A 20,036-nucleotide genomic window follows, 5' to 3' on the forward strand; every position below is an offset into this window, starting at 1 on the left:
GACTATTATCTGTCTTGCTGATAACATGTACTCCCAGATCATGTCGTCAATGGGTTGTATTAAATGTTCTATTTAATATTGATTTGAAGCTTTCGTGACTGCAGGAATCCATAATCTTTTGTTCTTTCGGTAAAGTCACGTAGGTATAAAATAAAATGTGATTTATTTTATTTTATACCTACGTCACTTTACCGAAAGAACCAAAGAGTATGTTGTATTTCTTTTTATTTTACGTGCAGAGACAAATATGGGGAGGAGTCGTTATCTTGTTAACATTCCACAAGGCTTAAAGATTGCATCATATTGTTTTTAAATTATCTATGTCATCGCATTATTTTGTTTAATATATATAAATGCTTTAAACAAAAGCCCGGTACAGAGGACGAGCGATTGGGGAGAGGAGGAACAATGTCCCACGGACGACAAGCCCGTGGCCAGGTGCCCATGCCATTGCATTCTTAATTAATGTAACGTGACATTAAATGTGTACATTAGTTACACAGCAAGGACATGACAGAGTGGCAGCCAAGGAAAGGAAGGCGTCCGAGAGCACCTTCACCGAGGAGATGGAGCGATTAAACCAGCCCGTGTTCCGGTTTAAATGCGGTCTTTTCGCTACGTTGCAGAACTGAGGTGCAAATGGCTTGGGGTGGCTTTCATCCAGCAGCGGATTGGCTGATGCTGAACTAATGCCACTACGAGGAACGTCCTCAAAGGGACTAGTACAGGTTTTAACAACTAAAACTACAGGTTTTAACAACACCAACACCACTACAGGTTTTCAACACATTTCGGCATAAACGACGCCAGATACTGCTTAGAATATGGTTTGCTGTTGCCCCCTAGGGACAACATTTACACAGTGCAAATCAAGATTCAGTGCAATACCACCACGCGGAGCCAAGGAATGAATATTTTCAGGTGGCTCGTTAGGGTTTGTGTTGGCACGCCGATTACGGCTCTAGCACGAGGTGAACTGGACGTGGTGTGCTGGGTTGCGGAAAGTATTTTACCGACCCGGACAGACCTGTTTAACTCGTTTGGCTTTCGCCACCAATATTATCCATAATAAAGATTCTTTGAGTTTAAATTCTGGCAAATCGCCTGAGGAAGCTGGTTGTAATCACCAGCGAAACGTTGTACTCAAATTGTAAATGTTGTGGGGTTACCCTCCTAACACACAACCGGTGTAATTAAGTCGTAACTAATTGGCATGTTTTGTGTACCTAACAAACTGTACTAATTGGCTGCCGGGTGGTGGCGGGTTAACGACACATTTACATTTAACCCCAAAAAACATTTATTCCGGACAGACCTGGCTGAAATGAAGCCCTTGCAGTATACTTCATAAACAAAGTCTAAGCTTAGGCCATTGTACCCCAACGCAATCAATCAGCAGTAAACGCTGTGTCATACAGAAGATGAATGAGAGAGGGAGTGGTGGGTTGAGGTTGTGAAAAGGGCATCATTGGAATGCTCATCTGTTGGAGATCCTTCTCCATTGCAAATTCCACATTTATATAACAGGAACCAATCTTTAAATAGAACAAACACGGCAGATGTCTTATTCATTTGATCGACCAAGAAGAGATGATTCTGGTATGGGCTTAACCAACCCTACATATCATAGAGTGTAGAGTGCTCTAACAATAGCGACAGCCGGACAGGTACCCACACTTTACCCAACCACATACGACCCCTCCGCTAGGTGGACAAGAGACAGGACAATCTTGCTCATTGTTTCAACTGGAGATTGAACGATTGAATAGAACATGGCGAACTCTGGACTGCAAGCACCCACACTTTACCCAACCACATACGACCCCTCCGCTAGGTGGACAAGAGACAGGGAAATCTTGCTCATTGTTTCAACTGGAGATTGAACGATTGAATGGAACATGGCGAACTCTGGACTGCAAGCACCCATACTTTACCCAACCACATACGACCCCTCCGCTAGGTGGACAAGAGACAGGGAAATCTTGCTCAGTGTTTCAACTGGAGATTGAACGATTGAATGGAACATGGCGAACTCTGGACTGCAAGCACCCACACTTTACCCAACCACATACGACCCCTCCGCTAGGTGGACAAGAGACGGGGAAATCTTGCTCATTGTTTCAACTGGAGATTGAACGATTGAATGGAACATGGCGAACTCTGGACTGCAAGCACCAACACTTTACCCAACCACATACGACCCCTGCGCTAGGTGGACAAGAGACAGGGAAATCTTGCTCAGTGTTTCAACTGGAGATTGAATGATTGAATGGAACATGGCGAACTCTGGACTGCAAGTCAGTATTCCGAAATATACAGTACGTATAATTAACCCCCCCCCCCGCCGCCGCCTCCAAAAGAAAAAAACCTTAAGGTGGGTCCACGTGCAAACACATTTCCTTTCGAACACCTTTCTATATAAAGCACTCAATTACAGGAGCCTTCCCGCGAGGCTATCAGCGACGTGCCCTCAATTACGCGTCGTTCATTATCGCCACGCACACATTCGCTTGGCCGCTTGCTTTGCCCAATGGGAAGCGATAATTAAGGGCCCTTTTTAAAACGCGCGCTGTGCCACTTTCCATCGCCGGGGATGCGCTGTGATTTCTGCTCACTGGAGAAAACATCGGCGCTTGCCATATCCGTCTGTGCGCTCACTTAAAGGTCTGCAATTTGCAGAGTAGCTTCACTTGACCGTTAATTGAACCAGGCTTACATCTACAAAGCTCGTTAGCGCTAACTAGATGTTCCATGACAACCAATATTCACGTAATTGCAAACGCGTTAATGAGATGTTACAGGCACTCCTGTTGATTAGGCGACGAGGGAATGTGGCTTCCGCTTGTTCCTTCGATGCGTTCACACACTGATTTTGCTCAAGAGGAGATGAAAAACTTTTGGTTTAAATGCTATTTCGCAACAGATGCGCGTCATCAAATGTCTTGAAAGCATAGGTGGCCAGGTGAACCTGAGGTCAGGGCAATGAGCTGCACGGCCGACTTCCTGGGTTAAAATATAGGCAATTAAATCTGGTATCTTGAGTTTGACGGCCTAAGGCCCATCACCAGTGGCTGTCCTGCACTTTCTTTGGCTAAATTCCAGCACTGAGAATTGAACTGTCAGTTTGACTATCACGTAACAAACAATACCGGCATATGCAGAGTGGATGGGGAAAATGCTGCCCTCTTCAAGTTATCTTGTAGGTCACTTTAAGGTAGCTCTGTAATATCTGCTTCTGTGGGTCATTCTCGAACACCAAGGGCTGCATTGCTCTGCGAGGGAACCGTAGAGCACAATTGGGAATTGAGCAAAAACAACAAATATATATAAAAAAGAGGTCTTGACTTTTTCAACAGCACAGTTTAGGATTTTTATTGTTTTTCCAAGTGCGGTATACATGTCCGTGCTTACCAAAAATAAAACAGCCCCACCAATGTCCATATCAAATGGGTGTACGTGCCTTCGCCTCATCACTTTCACACACCAAGTTTCATATATGTCTGCATAAGCAGCTATGTGATCGTGTCACAGGTAAAAAAAAAATAATACAATTCCTGCAGTTTCCTCGTAGAGTCTCATTTCATATAATGTGAATTTTCATGCCAGTGTATACGTTTACAAACCATTGGTGTATATTCTACGTCAAGATAAAATTAATACTTTATGCAAATACCCTATTAATTGCATGCGGAGTTACCTGGTGCAATCTGCTAGCAGTCGCTACGAGTTCCTCATCGCCACATTCTTAGATAGCAAGACCGACTGGCATACGTCAATACGTCCAATTGTTGGTGAGCATCGATAGTATTCCTTGATTGCGTAGGTCTTCGCTGTTGTCCTGTACGTCTCTCCGACGTGCTTTCGGGGCGTGCCGCGTGTTGCTCGGCAACGATGTCCGACGTTTCGCTCCACGTCCTGGGAGCTTCATTGGGAACACGTGGGTACAACTTGAGAAAGCATCAGAGAGCTATATAAGTGAAAATGGTCTCCCCGGTCAGGTCCATTGGCAGCCCTTAACCAAGTGCTGGAAATTCCACATTCTAATGGTGAGGGCCAGTTTCTAATGGTGGGCTGAGTCAACACCAACTGGGATTGGAAATCACAGCCTGCCGTTTGTGAGGCTAGTGCTCTAATCACATTGCCACCCATAAACACCATCACACCTAGCCCCCAAATATTCGCAACCGATAGCAAAACGACCAATATTACTAATGCCCGTACAGTTTTTCTCTGACTATGCATCTATACGTCACACCACAAGCCTCTCACGAGGTCATGGGAAAATGATCAACAGAACCCATGTAACAAATAGCTCTTATTTTTGTACACTTAACCATAGGCTGTGATGTTCGTGCTGTCGGACACACATTTTTAAGCTTCCTTAGTTAAGTAGGAGACTTTAAAATCAGTCAGACATGCTCCAGTGATGTCACTACAACATTACAGATGGGCATTTTTAATACGTCACTCCAGTGACATCACAAAAGCATAATACCCCACCGTAGTTTTAAAAGGTAATTTTATCCACTAATTAAGCTCCAAACTCATGTTGAACAGACTGGCCCACCTAGCCAGCCCAGTTACGTATCTACAAGAGTCACTTGTACTTTCTTAGGTTGCACCATCTCATAAAAAAGCAGCTCATCCCCACGTGGGACAGTGAAGGATCGCCTCGCACCCCGGCATGTGCCAGACCCCGAGTCCTCGTACAACGACACAGAATCCGCTCTTCCCGTCACTGCCAGCCCAGTGCGGCAGGGAAACCCGACTGCATCTGAACCTGGTCCTGCGTGACAGCACTCTGCTGCCCCATGTACGCGAGACCGAGGGCCGCCGCCGCCGCCGCCGCAGCGGCTGCCGCCTGCTCCTGATGCTGCTGCTGCTGCTGCTGCTGCGACTGCGCCGCCAGCGCCGGGTGCACGAGCGCCGCAGAGTGCGACGGGAAGGGCACGGCGAGCGGCAGCCCCATCGACGCCGACAAACCGGCGCTCAGCTCGGCCTGCGTCTGGAAAGCGGCCAGGCTCTGCTGCATGAGGAAGGGTGCCGCGGCGAGGACGGAGGACTGCTGATGGTGATGCTGCTGCTGTTGTTGCTGTTGCTGCTGCTGTTGCCCGGCGAAGGCCATGGAGCCGAGAGAGAGGGGCAGTTCAGCCTGGGTGGACGTGGGGAAGCCGGGGTAGACGGGTACCAGGCCCGGCTGGGAGAGGGCGGCCGGTAGTAGAGACTGGGGATTGTAGCCGCCGCTCACTTGGTACTGGGCGAAGCTGGGAACGGCGATGCCTGCTTGGGGCTGTGGGTGGTGAGACAGTGACAGTGAAGAGCAAGGTGGGCGTCACCCCTTTCCCCATGCCAGATTTTTCACATATGCATTCTTGGTGACACAGCGCCCCCCTATACAGTGCATCTATTTACGTCTCTTCTTTAACAAAATGCCAATAACATACATCGACTAACACATGTATGGATGTATGTTGAACTTCTTTCGTGCCGTACATAGCCAACCATGCCAATCGGAGGTGTGGGGGAAGGGCAGCAAACTAAACACAAAAAGTAGTTATAAAGAATTGAAATCATATCGTCCATTTCCCAGTCTTGCTATCATATATTTTGGAAACAAATGCATATTTCATATTCTTAGCTCTTTCGGTAAAGTGACGTTGAAGGGAAACAATAAAATAATAAAATATATATAAAACAATAAAAATTCTCACGACGTTTCGACCATAACACAAACGGTCGTCATCAGGTGTGTCGATTCGCATTAATTAATTTATTTTTAAACGGTGTATTTATTTATTTATAAAAAACGTCAGCACCACGCGCAGCGATTTGGCAGTTTATTTAGAAGGACTAGTCCATCTATGTTCTGAAAAGAGGAGGGGGGAGACGAAAAATTAATGTATGCTGTCTGAAAGCCACTGTAAGCGTGAACAATCAATTAAGACCTGAAATGGTTTATCAAATCTTTCCAATGATTGCTAAGCCAGAATCCATCTTCTCAGTTGAAATTGTCTCTGTGCTTGTATATGTGGAGAGCCTCATGAACGAATCTCTCATGGTAGCCAGATGGCTTACAAAGAACCTCTGTCTTGGAAAAGTCAATGTCATGTGAGCCTATTGAATTATAACAATGATCTGCCACGGCCGAGGTGTTGGTCCTACCGTGTTTAAGGTCTGCTTTGTGTTTCTGTCAATACAGATTCTCAATGTGTTCGAAAATGCACGCTATGAGGTGGGTTGTTTGCATCCTCAGGTGGTAGTACTGGACTTAGCAACGGAAAACTTAATGGGTGGTGGTTAGCAAAAAGCAGTGCAGCACAATCCACTGTTGTGCTGAACTTCTATGCTACCACAGCTATGCTCCCTACCGGCGTGGAAAGGCTCTACAATAGTTTCTATGCTAAATCTAACAATGAAATAATGTATCCAAATTACAAAATTGGTTCTTCAACTCAGCGATGAACTGAAACAATAACAACTGGCAACTTGAACGCTTTGTGCACGTGACAATTATATTTATTTGTTTATGTTGGGCGATGCGGGGCTCTTAACGACATGCATTGGGTCAGATAATTTTGTGACCTAACCCAAAAAAATATATTATGAATCACGTGGCGTAACCTATTCACGTGCGGAGACACGGGTGTGACGATGAACACCCCAGTACCTGCATAATGGATGGGGTTTCCCGGTGTCTGCTGGAGGAAGATGACCGTTTCTGGATGGGCATATGGTATGGGGATGCTCCGAATCTGTACAGACAAGCGGACGAGGGACACACACAAATATAAGGATCCCCCCAGATAGCCTGAACAGACTGTTGGGGCAAGTGCTGTTCACGAGCACCTAGTCTCACTATGATCCTCCTCTCCTCTTTCTGCTCTGCATGCTTCTGTCTCCATCCCCTCCTCCACATTCACCTTTCTCATCTACACATATGTAGAGCCCAATCAGTCACTGATCTCAAGTCAATACACTGCAACCAATTAAGAAGGACCACTGCTAATAGCTTTTAGCCTATGAGATGAAAAAAAACATTGTAAGGCAATGTTTTAAATAATGAATGTAATGAGTCCAGATTTGTGCTTCAGATTCATTTTAGCTGCTTTGGGCCTTTGTATCTGTGCTCGGCATCTGTGATTTAAAAATGAAATGGGCGCCGCGGTGGCGAGACGTTAACTCCCTCGCTTTTGGTATGAAGGATGTCGTGGTTTCAATTCCGACTCCGATGCCTGTATATATGGAGTTTGCATGTTCTGCCCGTGGTCGTGTGGATCTTTCTCCGGGTCCTCAGGTTTTTCCCTCTCCATTTAGAATCAACATGCATTTAGAGTATTTAGCTGCTATATATTTCCACTTGATAAGCCACTTCGTTGAGCTATCATTTGTGGCCAGGTCGCTTCTGAAAAAGAGCTACATAGCTCAGTGGGCCTTACTTGGTAAAAGAAAAGAAAAATAGTTTATCCTTGAACAATGCACTAATGTTTCTTTTAGGGTCTCACCCTGCACTGGAGATGCCGGTGTCCCCGGCAGGGCTGGGAAGGGCTGTGAAGGCAGAGCGGCCCAAAGAGCCCCCCACGGTTTGTGAGCTCCTCTCCGAGCCCCCCACGTCCACTGCGCTGCCCGCCGCCAGGGCTGGTGGTGACGACCATTGGCAAGGGGGACACAGTGACGTGGTGTCAGCATCCGCAAGACCCCAGCGTTTAAACAAAGACAAAATGATGAATAGCTCCTAAATTATATGAATACTGTATGCACATGGTACAGAGTATGTATGTTGAATCTCTTTCGCACCGTACGTAGTCAACCATGCTAATCGGAGGTGCGGGGGAAGGAAAACAATCCAAATAAAAAAAATGGTAAAATTTCAGCGTTGAAATTGCTTGCTCGTTTCCACTGCTGGAGGAAGGGCCTTCACTAGACGGAGCTTTAAGGAGCCCCTCTAGTGGGTATTTGGCCTACTCTTCTATGCTGGTCAAATGTCTCAAAGAGATGGAAGTATCCACACTTTAACACTCAATATGCAACCGGCCGAACGACAATACTCGTCGATATTGCCGTGTGGATACAGGTGGGGGATTTTAAGAAAGTTGCCCAACGTTATAACTGCCGCACCGGGAGATGGCATCGAACCGGCGACCTCTGGATTGCAAGTCCAGTCTGCTGACCATTACACCGCGGCAGCATCCCAGTTGTCAAACGTGGCTTCAATAGCAAGTGGGGCCTTATGTCAGCACACTCGGTGGAACCTCTCAGTCCGGTGTGCTAGCCATCACAAATGGGTGCCAAGGTGACGAGATGTTAACTACTTCGCCTGGTATACAGAGTTCGTGGGTTCGATCCCAACCCTGATGCCTGTATATTTGGAGTTTGCATGTCTCTCTCCCCGTGGTCACGTGTATTTTTCTCCGGGTTCTCTGGTTTTTCTCTCCACGTTTAGAAACATGTGTTTAGAATATTTTACTTCTATACATTTCCACGTGACAAGCCACTTCATCTAGCTAGCATTTGTGTCCAGATCGCTTCTGCTATGCAGCTCAGTGGGCCTTAAATGTTAAAGTAAAATGTAGCTTTATAGTTTTACAGCTCCAAAATTCAGCTCACCTGCGTTGCCAGACTCGTGGTTCTTTCGCGACGACATCTCCTGGACAGCCGCGCTCGGCTGAAGGTGCGACGCGGCCGTGGGCGAGGCACCCACAGCGAACGGTGCGAACCCGGCGGAGGCCGGAGACGACGGGGGGAGGAACGCGTTCGTCTTCTTCTGTGGCGGCGGTGTCGGGGCCGAGCGGCTCTGCCCGTCGGTGCTGGCCGAGTGCCGCTTGCCGCCGTGCGTGTCGCCGTAGGAGTACCGACGTGACTCCGCGTTCGCCGGAGCCGTGCCATCGGCCGCACCCCCGCCGCCACCAGCTGCCTGGAAGTGGGGTTTGCCGCGGCATTGTTTTCCACAGTGCGGTAATGCTGAGCGTCGTGATATGACGATTTTCGCCAAGTCACAGTTTCCCATTACTTTGCACATTTATTTCACGATGTTTTACCTTGTTGTTGTGCTTTGGTGTACTTTAAGTACGAAAGATCACATAAACATTCAACAGCAGTTCATTCGACATAAGCTTGGTATAAATGTAATTGTTACAACCTCTCAATCTACGCGGCTAAAAACGCAGACTTTCAGAAAATTGTCATATAATCGCCATGCTCTCCATTGCTCCGCAAAACGTTTTACAAAGCACTAACGTAATGCATAATAGCTATTCTTTTAGAACGTCACTTGGTATTCACTGTGATTTTATTTTCTCAGATAATGAAATAATGAACAACAAAAAATAACGAGCCCAGTAAGCACGATGTGACGATATTTTTCAAAACGAATGATACAACCATCGTGGATCCTATATTGCACGACATATCGTGGTATTGCCACAATGTGGCCAAGCCTACCTGGAAGTTTGCCGGCAGCGATGGAAAGGGGGCGGCCGCCGATGGGAGGGCCGACGTGTCGGTGGTGGCGGCGACAGCAGTGGCGCCAGGGTGGTGGTACGGCTGCTGAGCCAAGGGGAATGACCCCGAGAGTGCCGGCAGGAAACTCTCAGCCGCAGATCCCGACGAACCGAGGGACGCGGAGACTGGCGGCGTGGACGGGTAGGGTGGCGGGGCGGCCGACGGCAGTGCTTGCGACGCGGTGCTGCTGCTGGGCAGGCGGAAGGGTTTTTGCGACACCCCGTGGAAGCTCGAGTAGTTTGGCGGGGGAGCGACCGCACCAGCGGTCGCCAGATACTGTGCCGACGGCAGGCACTCCGCCGCTACTCCTCCCGCGGCGGCCCCAGAAGACTGGAAAGCGGAGTTGGCCTGGATCGCTTGGGTCAATGCTGGCATTAACGTGGAGGCAGGAGTCGATGTGGCGGGCGACAGGTAAGCGTGGGTGCTGGCGGAGGATCCCGGAGGTGGCTTTGTGGGCTTGGTCGAAGAAGCGTGGGATGATTTGGAGCTGCCAGAGTGACCTGGTAGAAAACGGTTGGGCATCTCAACAATAATGTGCATGTATGTGTGCGTATGTATGCAGGTGTGTGTATGTGAGTGTGCGTGTGCTAGATTTTTGTGCAGCCCATGGGCTTGTAATTACCAACACGCTGTTCCGGCATCGGCGCATCCACACAACATCGTGGATTCATGTCGGGTCCAAGCAAGAACATCTGCTGGACTACATAGTGACGGATCAGCGGATGCGATCCCATGTCCTTGACACCAGGACCTACCGTGGAGCTGATCTGTCCTCTGACCATCGACTAGTCATCTGTAAGATGCGCCTACCATTCTTCCACTCCGGTGGTGGGTGTACACCCAGGACCCCATTCCAACCTAAGGTGGCCTGGTCTCAGTTAGCTGATGAAAGTTGCATGCGAAAATTTAATCATTCCTTGCGGTTGGGGTTGGCATCGTCCCCCACTCCTCCTGATGTCGAGGGTAAATGGGCGAGGTTTAGGACTGTGACTCATGCAGCTGCAATGGCTGCTTTGAGTACGCGGTCCAAACCTCCCCAGAGACCCTGGCTGACAGAGGAGGTGTTCAGGATGGTTGAGAAAAAGCGACAGGCCCACTCTAATCGTCTACAGCATCCCACGTCAGAGAATGAGCAGGCTTACCGCAGCCTTCGCTCGGAGGTTCGGAGAGCCATGAGGCGCTGGAAGGATGGGTGGTGCTCACGGGTTGCTGAGGAGATGGAGTCTGTCTCAGTGGCCCGCGATCACAAATCCATATTTAACTCCATCAAAAAAGTAACCTGCAGCGCCACACCTATTACCATCATTAGGGGAAAAACGGTGATCCAATCTCCGACCCCAAGGAACAGGTTTGCAGATTTGCTGAGCATTTCTGTGAGGTCCTGGGGGAGGGGAAATCCCTCAGCTAGGAAAACATCGTGGCACAAAGTGGGGATGACCCTGCTGAGGTTGCGGTGTCTCAAATATTGGAGGAAGAAGTCAACCCCTGTGAGTGGCTGGCTGAGGTGCCATCTGTTGAGGAAGTACTGTAGGCGATCCAGAGTCTGAGACCAGGAAAGGCACCGGGCAGAGATGATCTCCCAAGCAAAATGCTGAGGGAGGGTGGCGTTTGTGCACAGACTGCCCTACATGACATCATAACAACAGTCTGGACCACTGGACGGGTCCGCAGGATTGGAAGGATGCCCTGGTGGTCCCCCTCTTTAAGAAGGGGGACCGCACAGACTAACAACTACAGGGGCATCTCACTCCTCAGTGTGCCGGGAAAGGTTCTGGCAAGGATTATTCAACATCGCCTTGCTAGGCACGCTGAGGAGAGGCTTGCGGAGCCCCAATGCGGTTTCAGGAAAGGACGGTCCTGCACAGATGCCATATTTTCTGTCTGTCTGCTACAGCAGAGGTGTAGGGAATTCCAACAAGACCTACATCTCTGCTTCGTCGACCTGGTCAAGGCCTATGATACCATCAGTAGGCCTGGCCTCTGATGGGTCAGGAGTCCCTGACCCTCTGCTCACAATCATTAAGGACCTTCATGATGGTGAGCGGGCCCGGGTAAAACTATGTGGCCGGGAGTCAGAGTCATTCCCTGTACACCTTGGGGTGCGACAGGGATGTCCTCTGGCTCCCATATTATTTAACATATATTTTGATCACGTAGTTCGTGAAGCCTTCAATAGCTGTACCGGGGGAATTTCCATTTGGTACAGATATAATGGGAGGCTGATCGATGCCCGGGTGCGGTCAAGGGATGGCTCCCTATTGGTCAACCACTTTATGTATGCCGATGATTTGGTAATTGCTGCTCATTCAAATGAGGAGTTGGAGACACTTCTGCTGAAACTGGAGCGTGCCACTAAGAGGTGGGGCCTTACCATCAGCCCCACCAAAACTAAGCACCTGCCTGGGTATTTTGTACCATCGGACACTCCACCCCCACAACTCCCAATCGGTGATGGGGCAGTTGTGGAGAGAGTGGAGAGTTTCCCATACCTGGGCAGTGTGCTCATGACCGGCTCCGGTTTGGCAGTGGAGGTCTCCCTCCGAATCAGTCGAGCGGCAATATCTTTTCATCGGTTGCGTAACGCTGTGTGGAAGCTGCCTGGTCTGTCGCTCCGCACGAAGCTTCAGGTCTTCTCGGCCACGGTCATTCCCTCCCTTCTCTACGCTTTCGAAACGTGGACCCCCCCTAATGGAACATCTTCGCCGGTTAGAAACATTTAGGCTGGCTTGCCTACGATCCATCCTGGGTTTAACCAGACTGGATTGTGTGAGGAGCTCACAAATCCTTGAAAGATCTGGGCAGGGTCCCATCGGTGAGCTCCTCCGGCAGGCAAGGCTCCGATGGCTGGGTCATGTAGCCCGCATGCCCAGCCACCGCATGCCTTAAACAGCTTTTGTTCAGCCGGATCGAGGGGGCTAAACGGACGCGGCATGGGCTAGAGAAGAGATGGAGTGATGTTGTACAGAAGGACGAGGAGCTGAGTGGACTTGCCGATGACTGGTACCAGCGGTGTCAAGATCGGCCTCAGTGGAGGAGGCTCGTGAAGGACGCTACTGGGCAGTTGGAGGCAGTCGCCCTTCAACAACAACGGAGAGCGGGGGAGCGACGCTCACAACAACGAGCGGAGCGCCGGGTGGCTAAAGCACAGCAAGTTGGCACAGTAGGGGGCACAGGTGGTGCATCAGCCAGTCATCTCAGTCATCTCAGTTTTTCGACCCGTGGCACCTGGGTCTGCCCCGTGACCTCCTGCCAGCGGGCGTTCGACACTTCACGTGGCCTCAAGGTGCACATGGCCTGGCACAAGCGTCGTGGTGACGTCACCGCCACTTAGTGGCGAATGGTGGTTGTTGTTGTTGTTGTGTGTACGTATTTAAACTATAAATGCCGGCCACAAATGATAGCTCAACGAAGTGGCTTATGGTGTGGAAATTTACGGCAGCTAAATACTCTAAACACATGTTGATTCTAAACGCATGTTGATTCTAAACGTATGTTGATTCTAAACGTATGTTGATTCTAAACGCATGTTGATTCTAAACGCATGCTTATTCTAAACTTGGGAGGGAAAAACTGGAGGACCTGCAGAAAAATCCAAGTAATCACGGTGAAAACATGCAAACTCTAAATATACAGGCGTCAGGGTCAGGATCGTTCCCATGACCTCCTGTATACCAAGCGAGGTAGTTAACATCTCGCCATGTATGTGAAACTCTGCATATGTATATTAGTACGTATAACCTATCTTTCGCACCACACATAGCTAACCACGCTAATCGGAGGTGCGAGTGTGCATGTATATGTGTGTATGTATGTGTTTCATAGGTGCTCGCTAACAGCACTTGTCCTTAGAGTCTGTTAAGGCTACACGGGGATTTTTGTCTTTGTATGTGTTTCAGTCTTTCCTTGCTCAGATAAACCTCAATGAGACTCTGGACTGTTTCCACGAGGGTTCTGCCATCGCATGGTTGAGTAAACCATGCGTGCCAATGCGTAGGGATGTACATTGATTAAACCCAATTCCTGTGCTCATGATACAGGCAATCGAACATTTTTTGTGAGAATTGATGATCTACAATTCAGGAAAATTACATGCAAATTATATACTGTCGCATTGAGTTTTAGCTGAGTGAAGAAAACGTTTGTTAATGGCTAATGCCGCAAACGATACAATAAAAATTATACAAAAAGGAACAGACTTATAACCAACTAGCTTGACTACTACTAGCCGGCTTCGCCCGAGACTTGGATTCTTGTCTTGGATTAATGCACGGCCCTACGCGGAGGGTTGGGGGGGGGGATGCGTGGCGTCAGCAGGCACACTGCGTGACACTTCCGCATGCGGGTGACATCACAGATGTGACGTCACCGCTCACTTGCCGTGCAAAATATATCCATTATTGCGCCCCCCCCAAAATACAAAAGTCTATTTCTATACTTTTTGCATTGTGTACAGTCAAGTTTGTTGCATGTCAGGAAGTATGCTAAACAATTTGAACAGACACACATTCACAAATTTCCTATATATAGATGACAATTCCGTTTCTCTTGCTGATAATTTAAGTCTAAATTAATCATGCAAAACACAGACACATAAAATACAACCGAAAACAACAAATGACTGCAACATCCGTATCTATATGGAACTGGAGTGTCTGGAGAAAACCAATGCATGTAAGATGCATATAACACTCAAATCTCTACACAGATATTTTAAGAATCCATTGCTGCAGAAACCATCTGCTAACCAACCACCTCGTAACCCACCAAACCTACGAAAACCCTGCAATGTCCTCGCATTCTCTCATGCATGTAGTAACTAGGCACAAACACACTAATCGTTTGAGATCTAACAAGGCCGTGGGAGAACCGGTCTCACAACAGTGACGACAGTCTGACCGTATTACTGGTGCCATCATGGAACCAGAGCGCACGTTGATGGATGCATTGACAAACAGACATGAGCGGGCGCTTCCCCGCGGACCCTTCAGAGCGATACACACCTGTGCAGGTGTGGTCATTAGGACGTTAATAAATGCACTCACTGTGACTGGTGGACTGTTTTATTACGCTGGGCTGAGCGTCTGGATCTGTAGCAAAAAGAAAAAAAACGAACAAAGTGACAGGTTTAAACAGACATACTCACACAACACTGTCTTTAAGTCACTCGTCTATATCTCACTGAAAGATAGTGAAAAACGGTGTAAATATTAGCAGTAAAAAAAAGTACTTGTGCACAAGAGTATACGTGTGGCCCTCCAATAGTTTGCTCGAGCTACTGCAGGATGTAGGTCCTCCACTAGAGAAAACTCGACAGGGCATTTGGTCTACTCTTCCACGATGTACTTGTGAACAAGAGTATATAGTTTATTTTTATTACCGAAAGAACCAAGAATAAGTCTACATTATAGATTGCCAGTACGCTCACTCAGTTTAATAACCATTGCTATAGTCTACATTATAGTTTGCCAGCACACTCATTAAACTTAATAACCAGCCTTCAGTCTACATTATAGACTGCCAGTACACTCACTTCGATTAAGAACCAGGCTACAGTCTACATCAATGGTTTTTTGTTTTTTATTATTTTTATTAAATTTTTTGTCACTTTTTTTTCAATCTACGTGACTTTACCGAAAGAACCAAATAATAATAATATAGGTGCGGCCCTCCTATTGTTTGCTCGAGCTACTGCAGGAGAAAGGGCCTCCACTAGAAAAAACCCGAGAGGGTTATTTGGCCTACTCTTCCACGATGACCAAGTCGTGTTGGAAGAGGGAGGGTACCCACACTTTTACTCCACCACATGTGACCTGTCAATCGACTAACTGTGGGTGTACCCATCTATGCTGCTGGGAGCGGAAAGGCGAGGGGGATTTAGGATACTTGGTCATTGCTTCAACGGTCGTGCCAGAAATTTCAATTGAACCGGCGACCTCTAGATCGCAAGTGCAGTGTGCTAAACCATTACACCAAAGAATGTGAAACTTAGATTTGACGTTTTCGTAACTGCAGGGATCCATACTCTTTGGTTCTTTCGGTAAAGTCACGTAGTAGGTATAAAATAAAATTACGACGTTTCGGGTGCAACACAAGCGTCCGTCATCAGGTGGGACAACCACAGCAAGAAACACTTTGTTTTTAATTTTATTTCATACCTACGTGACTTTACCGAAATAACCAAAGAATAATGTTATACTTACCACGCACTGCCCTATTTCCTAAATACACATATTAACATTGCTTAACCAAGATCACATGTGTATTCCTCTCTATGAACATAAATACATTTGCCTTAGGTACATGAAAAAAAAACAATGTGTCCAATCAATAATATGATAGTTTTTTTATTCACCAACACTTGTAGTATCAACGAGGACAGCACCTGGTCTCAAACCGCACACCTTTGCAATTGGTGAAAAATGCGCCACCGCCTGGACACGTCAACGCATAATTAAACCTAAACTTTTTATTTTACCAGATGAGTCCCACTGAGCTATATAGCTCTTTTTCAGAAGAGACCTGGCCACAAACGATAGCGCAACGAAGTGGCTTATCTTTGTGTCGAAATTGATAGCGGCCAAATACTATAAACGTGTGACGTCGATTCTAAATACAGTGGGAAAAACCGGAGGACCCGCAGAAAAATCCATGCGAATTTGCAATTCAAATATACAGCAGGCGTCAGGGTCATTATTATAAACTCCCCCCCCCCCCCCCAGAGCTACCTGAGCCACTTCTGCAGACTCTCGTTACGCACCAGCCTTAATGTGGGCGAGGACAGGAGTTGGCATCGCCGACTTTGAGGAGGGAGGCTGTGCCGAAGAGCCGACGGCCGCCGTGATGCCGCTGGCCGACGTCACGGAGATCGGCTTCGAGACGGCTGGGCGAGAAAGAGAAGACGGTGTGAGCGACATCTGTGTGAGAGACAGCTGCGTGAGAGACAACTGTGTGAGAGAGAGAGAGACACATGGCGTGATGCTTGTGAACCATGGGTGGCGCTCACAGGCTCCGGCAAAACTGGCAAAACACGCAAGGGGCTTTGCTTCCAGGGGTGCCACATGAATAAAAGTAATCGTGAATATCCACACGGGGAGTAAGACAAGTAGAGAGAGACACACTGCTTAATCGGGGACTTTACCAAAATGATTCCCTTTAATCACACGTACGTTTTTGAATGTATACACGTGACTGGGATGGGGAGCTTTGATACAGTGGTTAGCGCACTATACGGTGAACCCGGCAACCTGAGTTTGATTCCCGACTCAGGTGGGCATCAGGGATATCTGAACTGGTACCCCCAACATTCACCGACCCGCACTGTCAGCATGGTAAAGTATGTTTAACACGTAGGCTGTATTATGGATGGTAAAGTATGTTGAATTTATTTTATTTACCACACAGATGACTGTATTTGTTACACAGTTTACCCAGTTGCCTGACTATTTTACATGGGAAATCCATGGTGCGTAAGTACGATAGCAAAAAAAAAGACAAAAACATCAATGATGATCCTCTCCCTTTGCATAACTCCACCACTACTCACCCCAAGAGGCCTAGACCAGCAAGCTCCTCAACCATCTCTGGCAAGTTCTATATTATTCATAATAGAGGTGTTTTGGGTTAGATCGCATAAATATATAAATGTGTCGTTAAAACCCGCCACCACCCGACACAGCCAACTAGTAAGGGTTGTCACGTAAACAGAACGTGGCCAATTCGTCACTAGTACAGCACAATGGTGTGTTGGAGAGCCAAGCCACAACATTTATAGTCGACGTTTCGCGCCTCCCCCCCCACACACGTGGCGCAAGAGCGCAAAAGCGTGGTCACCACATCTACGCCTCTATATAAGGAACGAAACAGGTGGACTTCTCCACGAATCTGGCTGTCGCCTGATGAAGCTAGTTGTAACTACTGGCGAAACGTCGGATTCAGATTGGAAATGTTGTGGCTTGGCTCTCCCACACACCGGTGTGCTGTACTAGTATACTACACTATACACTACACTAGACACATTTTTTTTTCCCCCCTTTACATTTCTGAAAGTCACTACGCGGTGGATACGTGAATCATGCTGCCATCTCCGAGGCGCAAAAAAAAAAAACCCGGCACATTTGCCTGGACGAAGACAAATATCTCTCGTTACCGGAGAGAGGGAGAACTACCTGTGGATTTGTCATCTCGAGCGGTGCATCATCATCATCATTGTTATTAATACGCAACTAACAAAAACCGGGAATTTCAATGTCACGGGAAGACTTGCAGAGGACGTCTTTGGGAAAAGCGGGACAGGTGGCTACTCCCTATGTGTTTAGCCAGCCGACTGGCACACACCACAACATGCCCCAGGTGAAATCGGCCTGGCTGGCTGGGGCATGTTGTGATGTGTGCCGTGTAGTCATGCGGCAACAGGCGCACGTGTTTGTTTTCGCACGTGGGCTCGCGTGCCTGCTGTTGGTGTTTGAGCGTGAACTGTTTGCTTGCAATTTTGCACGCGCGTGCACAGCATCACGTGCAGACCCCTGCAGACGCTTCGCAGCCACCTCGCCCACCGTTGTGCTGCGTTGCTACGAGTGACGAATTGGCATGTTCTGTTTACGTGACAACCCTTACTAGTTGGCTGTGTCGGGTGGTGGCGGTTTTTAACGACACATTTATATATGTACGCGATCTAACCCAAAAAACCTCTATTATGGATGATATTGGTCACGAATGCCTACATGTGAAACTTCTATCTTATTACTTGCAATTATTAAAAGTTAAAATGTATGTTACCTTATAACCATATGCGTTTTTGTACACTTCAATGACATTTAGTCGCGCATTTTTTATTTTCCAGAAATGTGGGCTAGGAACGCAACCCCTGATTATAACATCATGTCTATGGGAAATTACAGTTCGCTTCAAGTATTTTCCAGTTAAGTCACCATACATCCCTCATGTATAGCGGGGGATTCCAGTTTGGTTTACAGGTAGGTGAGTGGATAGGTAGGTACAGTGAGGGAAAAAAAGTATTTGATCCCCTGCTGATTTTGTACGTTTGCCCACTGACAAAGAAATGATCAGTCTATAATTTTAATGGTAGGTTTATTTGAACAGTGAAAGACAGAATAACAACAACAAAATCCAGAAAAATGCATGTCAAAAATGTTATAAAATGATTTGCATTTTAATGAGGGAAATAAGTATTTGACCCCCTCTCAATCAGAAAGATTTCTGGCTCCCAGGTGTCTTTTATACAGGTAACGAGCTGAGATTAGGAGCACACTCTTAAAGGGAGTGCTCCTAATCTCAGCTTGTTACCTGTATAAAAGACTCCTGTCCACAGAAGCAATCAATCAATCAGATTCCAAACTCTCCACCATGGCCAAGACCAAAGAGCTCTCCAAGGAATGTCAGGGACAAGATTGTAGACCTACACAAGGCTGGAATGGGCTACAAGACCATTGCCAAGCAGCTTGGTGAGAAGGTGACAACAGTTGGTGCGATTATTCGCAAATGGAAGAAACACAAAAGAACTGTCAATCTCCCTCGGCCTGGGGCTCCATGCAAGATCTCACCTCGTGGAGTTGCAATGATCATGAGAATGGTGAGAAATCAGCCCAGCACTACATGGGAGGATCTTGTCAATGATCTCAAGGCAGCTGGGACCATAGTCACCAAGAAAACAATTGGTAACACTACGCCGTGAAGGACTGAAATCATGCAGCACATATACATGCCCGTCTGAAGTGTGCCAATGAACATCTGAATGATTCAGAGGACAACTGGGTGAAAGTGTTGTGGTCAGATGAGACCAAAATGGAGCTCTTTGGCATCAACTCAACTCGCCGTGTTTGGAGGAGGAGGAATGCTGCCTATGACCCCAAGAACACCATCCCCACCGTCAAACATGGAGGTGGAAACATTATGCTTTGGGGGTGTTTTTCTGCTAAGGGGACAGGACAACTTCACCGCATCAAAGGGACAATGGACGGGGCCATGTACCGTCAAATCTTGGGTGAGAACCTCCTTCCCTCAGCCAGGGCTTTGAAAATGGGTCGTGGATGGGTATTCCAGCATGACAATGACCCAAAACACACGGCCAAGGCAACAAAGGAGTGGCTCAAGAAGAAGCAATTAAGGTCCTGCAGTGGCCTAGCCAGTCTCCAGACCTTAGTCCCATAGAAAATCTGTGGAGGGAGCTGAAGGTTCGAGTTGCCAAACGTCAGCCTCGAAACCTTAATGACTTGGAGAAGATCTGCAAAGAGGAGTGGGACAAAATCCCTCCTGAGATGTGTGCAAACCTGGTGGCCAACTACAAGAAACGTCTGACCTCTGTGATTGCCAACAAGGGTTTTGCCACCAAGTACTAAGTCATGTTTTGCAGAGGGGTCAAATACTTATTTCCCTCATTAAAATGCAAATCAATTTATAACATATTTGACATGCGTTTTTCTGGATTTTTTGTTGTCATTCTGTCTCTCACTGTTCAAATAAACCTACCATTAAAATTATAGACTGATCATTTCTTTGTCAGTGGGCAAACGTAAAAAATC

The 20,036-nt window shown here is 47.5% G+C and overlaps 1 protein-coding gene across 2 annotated transcripts in view; it reads right to left on the bottom strand.

Moving 5' to 3' along the window:
* Window positions 1–3,356: 3,356 nt before the first annotated feature.
* The window catches only part of PROSER1 (proline and serine rich 1), a 65,125-nt gene continuing 48,445 nt past the window's right edge, over window positions 3,357–20,036 (bottom strand). For both annotated transcript variants that reach the window (XM_032975130.2, XM_032975131.2), the window contains exons 9-15: window positions 16,256–16,378; window positions 14,541–14,585; window positions 9,439–9,998; window positions 8,605–8,911; window positions 7,503–7,635; window positions 6,668–6,752; window positions 3,357–5,290 (exon numbers count right to left, since the gene is read on the bottom strand). In XM_032975130.2, coding sequence (XP_032831021.2) covers window positions 4,736–5,290; window positions 6,668–6,752; window positions 7,503–7,635; window positions 8,605–8,911; window positions 9,439–9,998; window positions 14,541–14,585; window positions 16,256–16,378 — 1,808 coding nt within the window. In that variant the 3' untranslated portion in view covers window positions 3,357–4,735. The remainder of the gene's footprint in view (window positions 5,291–6,667; window positions 6,753–7,502; window positions 7,636–8,604; window positions 8,912–9,438; window positions 9,999–14,540; window positions 14,586–16,255; window positions 16,379–20,036) is intronic.

This window comes from Petromyzon marinus, chromosome 55 (genome assembly GCF_048934315.1).
Source record: "Petromyzon marinus isolate PM22_M1 ecotype Great Lakes invasive population chromosome 55, UKy_Petmar_22M1.pri1.0, whole genome shotgun sequence".
NCBI classification, from domain to species: Eukaryota; Metazoa; Chordata; class Hyperoartia; order Petromyzontiformes; family Petromyzontidae; genus Petromyzon; species Petromyzon marinus.